General features: G+C 43.0%; 1 protein-coding gene across 1 annotated transcript; it reads right to left on the reverse strand.

The window, feature by feature from the left end:
- Positions 1–281: 281 nt before the first annotated feature.
- LOC144753777 (uncharacterized) lies at positions 282–2,411 on the reverse strand. Its single transcript, XM_078641354.1, has 2 exons — positions 1,603–2,411; positions 282–1,122 (listed from the first exon to the last, which is right to left on the reverse strand). Exons 1-2 carry the CDS (start codon positions 1,790–1,792, stop codon positions 590–592), a joined length of 723 nt encoding a protein of 240 aa, XP_078497480.1. The 5' UTR covers positions 1,793–2,411; the 3' UTR covers positions 282–589.
- Between the last annotated feature and the right edge of the window lie 1,602 nt (positions 2,412–4,013).

A 4,013-nucleotide genomic window follows, 5' to 3' on the forward strand; every position in this document is an offset into this window, starting at 1 on the left:
TAAATGTTGAGTTTTTAACTATAGATCATGACGCATTTTTACACTGTTGTATTAATCCTGAAGGAGGGTGAATGTGCTCATTGCAACTCTCACAGTAAAAGTAAGCAAGCTGTCATGAATCTGAAACTTCTTTGTCCCACGGATAATCCCATGTCAAAAAGGAAGATCATCCTGGAGTCATTCTGGACTCATCTGATGATTTAAGTCAGGCTATTCCTGCAATTATCTGGGGAAGTCATCCCAAGCCACCCTGAAGTATGCCTGTAGGACGAAAAATGTAAATGTGATGACGAACCTACACTCATCACAAAAACTACAGTAGGATGGTGTTCTGATGACTTCTACTGGCAGGGAGTGATTACCTTTTACAAATCCACGAATACTAATTGACATACTTCAGGATGAGGGAGAATTACTCCAGGATGGGTTCTAGCTAATTTAAGGATGACTGTCAATTATTCCAGGATGATCCTATAACCGCTCCAGGATGGAAGTGGATTACTCTGGAATGATCCCATGACAATTTCTGGATGAGTGTGGATTATTCCTGGATGATCCTATGACAGCTTCAGGATGGCGATTGATTACATCAGAATGCCCCCATTATATTTTCAGAATGAGTGTTGATTACTCTAGGATGATGTGGTGAAAGGGAGGCATGTTTTTGTCCTTGATATTTGGATTTAAGCGGGGACTCCAAGACAAGTTCATTTTCACGGTCTGATGCGTCATTTTTAGTTGTGGATTTTTGATGAAGGACACTAGCCATCCCTGCTAAAAGGGCCAGGTTTTCAAGTTTCTGCAAATTCATCCGCGAACTTGCATCACCAGGCTGAGAAGTTGTGCTTTCAGAATGAGCTTTGTTACCAACTCTTATATAATCCAGTCCACTCTGCTTGGCTTTTTTGTCCTTACATCTTTTCTCTGCAATTTCTTCCTCTTGTAGTTCGCGAAACACCCTCTTAAGTCTACCAGCGCTTCCCCGATTGCCACAGTCCATTAACATCTGCTTTTTCTCCAGTGCCCTTTGAAGTAACACCTGTTTTAGACCCTCTGTTGTGCCAGAATAGCTTGCAATTATCTCTTGAAATATATCCTGAATCATTAGACACTGTTTCTTCACTAAAAAAAAGCAAGAGAAAAAAAAAATATTTACATATAAACTTCAAAACAGAAAAGAACACATTGACCACTTGCAATATATCTTCACGCTCTAGCCATAATATATAAAGAGGTATTGATAATAAAGGACAAATGTACAATCTATCCATAACCAAGTAAGTACGTTTTCCTTAATAGACAGTACACATTGTAAGCCTGATCTTGAACCTCCTGAAAAAAGTTGCCTAAATAAAATAGTTTATCCAAAAATGGCTGCCTTATAGTAGTGCCACAAGCTAAACGTTTCAGTCCTTTTCATAAGTGTTACATTTGTCTCTGGAGAGCAATCCAAGGCATATGTGGGGACATGCATGTTCATTTTTACTGTCCATTATTGGATTAATTAATCACAAATGTAGGTTTTTACTGAAACAGGTTGGTAATTTGTACCGTTATCCTGCAGTTGCAAACTTATTATAAAGGTTTACTTATTGTGCTTACCAGATAATTGGAACAGAATCACAGCTTTAAAATCTCTCTCTTCTGTGATTGGCCGACCAGCTTCATCTACATTTTCGACCAGCCATTTACAAAGAACTTCCCCGGGATTGTCCAAAAGCAGGAAGTCACCATCTTTTCGAACACACACAGAATGATCGCAAGTGAAAAACAGGACGTTGAATGAAACCATGATTATTTCCTGCTAGATATAAAAATCAGGAATTAGTTTGTGTGTGGTTTAAGTTTCAGAGGTAAAATACAAAGCATATCAAACTGATTAACAGATTTAATTGGAGAAAAGCACCCCAAAAAGTACACTGACCTGGTGCAATTTCTATCTAATATGCCTAGATTTTGGACTACAAAGAAGTGTTTGGGCATGCACTGAAGGCCATTGAGGAAATTACCTAATAATCAACTTTATTTTTGGAGAGCCAGAGTGCTTAGGTCTTGCTGCTCAGGACAAATCGTAATGGCAAAGTAGAGGCATTATGAGAGAAATAGAAGAACTATCAATAAGTGAACTTTCACACTGGGGTTTGTGACGGGAAATCAAGTTACCTATCCCCACAGATGCATAGAGAGTCAGATGCCTGCTACCCTCTGCCCACCGGCACCCCCAACATGAAAGGACAAGCGTTAAAAATGCAATAGGTTTCCCCTTTTATTAAGCTAAAGATATTAGCTTTGCTAGTAGTATTGTACGTTAATTGTGCAATATGTAATGGCTTTATAAATGAAACAAAAGGCATTACAATAGCAAATACATAAAGCAAAAGCATTGGCATAGCCAATAGGTCTCCCCTCTGGGACCTTTTTGTTTTGCCAGAGGTGTTTGGAAGTTTGGTAAGAGATGCAATTTAACATAAAGGGATCCCATACCTCGTTGACACATGCAGTACTCACAGTTCAAACGAGAAGAGGGCATGGGGAAACCTCTTATAAGTTCTCAATCAATGGGGAAGGCACGCGTTACTACAACTTGTGCGTGCTTTCACCTTATAAATATTAAACACATGATCCGAGGCAGTTGAATGCTAGAAGCGAGAAGGGAGAGAGCGCGAAGGAGAGAGAGAGAGAGCGCGAAGGAGAGAGAGAGAGAGCGCGAAGGAGAGAGAGAGAGAGCGCGAAGGAGAGAGAGAGAGAGCGCGAAGGAGAGAGAGAGCGCGCAAGGAGAGAGAGAGAGCGCGAAGGAGAGAGAGAGAGCGCGCGCAAGGAGAGAGAGAGGAGAGAGAGAGCGCGCAAGGAGAGAGAGAGAGAAAAGGAGAGAGAGCGCGCAAGGAGAGAGAGGAGAGAGAGAGAGAGCGCGCAAGGAGAGAGAGAGAGAGAGAAGGAGAGAGAGCGCGCAAGGAGAGAGAGGGAGAGAAAGAGAGAAGGAGAGAAGGAATAGGAAATATTAATGTGATTTATCTCAGGGCTCGATCCCTCTGCCTCAGTACTTTAGCAGTAGGTCAGGTTGTAACTGGATAATATATGGCTGGGATCGATAGTGGCAGATGTAACAAGACCTGCTTAATTTTTACAGAGATCTTAGCGGTCAAGGTAAATTAGCACAAACAGGGACGTAATTGGCCCTGTCTCAATAATATATACAAACGAGTTAAAAACATTGCATGCACATGGAATGAAACCAGAATGATAGCCTGTTTTGCGAAAGTAGATATTGCAAGATGTTGGAATGCGTCAGACTACGTTTCCTTAATAGGGCGTAAACCTCAATCGCCACAGGCAACCAGGCCTTTCAATTACACAAATAGCAAACAAAATAAGGAACCAGCATTACAACGGCTAAGTTATTTGAAGCATTTATCCTTATGCTTTGAAACGCATCCATGAAAACTGCCAGTGTTTTAGAAGATGTGCTGCTCTGCACACTACACAGCTTGGGGAACGTGACCAGGATTCAACAATAAAGCACACATTCATTTAGTAATGAAAGCTCACTACAAGTTGCAAGCAGTCCTGCCAAGCGTCACGCAACAGGTGTGACGCTCACGCATTTCAGTGCGGTGATCCGCATCACCGCACTGAAATGCATTGTCACGCATTTTGCCACCTGTGACAGGCGCGCCAACGGCCCCTGTGCCTCGGCTCTCTCTGCTGTTCCGAGAGAGGTGCTGCTCAGCTGAGTTCTTAAACTGTCTCTCAGTCGATACTGCAGCTGTCAATCACCGACCGTGGTACCAGGGGGCCGAGATTAAATCCGGATGTGCCGGCGGTAGAGTGCCGTCACGTCCGGAGGAACTACGAAGTGCAGAAGCGGCGGGGGAATCAGAGAGTGCAGGCTGCGCACGAGACTCAGTCTCTCTCATGCCATGGACCGCCTGCGCCCCGTTCTGGGAGGCTGAAGTAGTGGCAAAAGCAGCCAGCATTGCTGGCACCACTGCAGGTTATTCCGAAAAAATTATCAG

Source organism: Lissotriton helveticus, chromosome 5_1 (assembly GCF_964261635.1).
Source record: "Lissotriton helveticus chromosome 5_1, aLisHel1.1, whole genome shotgun sequence".
In the NCBI taxonomy this organism is placed as follows: domain Eukaryota; kingdom Metazoa; phylum Chordata; class Amphibia; order Caudata; family Salamandridae; genus Lissotriton; species Lissotriton helveticus.

Bases quoted from the DNA above. Each gene is read 5' to 3' on its own strand.
- LOC144753777 (XM_078641354.1), bottom strand. From the start codon at position 1,792: ATGGTTTCATTCAACGTCCTGTTTTTCACTTGCGATCATTCTGTGTGT. The intron at 1,123-1,602 runs GTAAGCACAATA...GCTTTTTTTTAG, and splicing joins GATTCTGTTCCAATTATCTG to TGAAGAAACAGTGTCTAATG.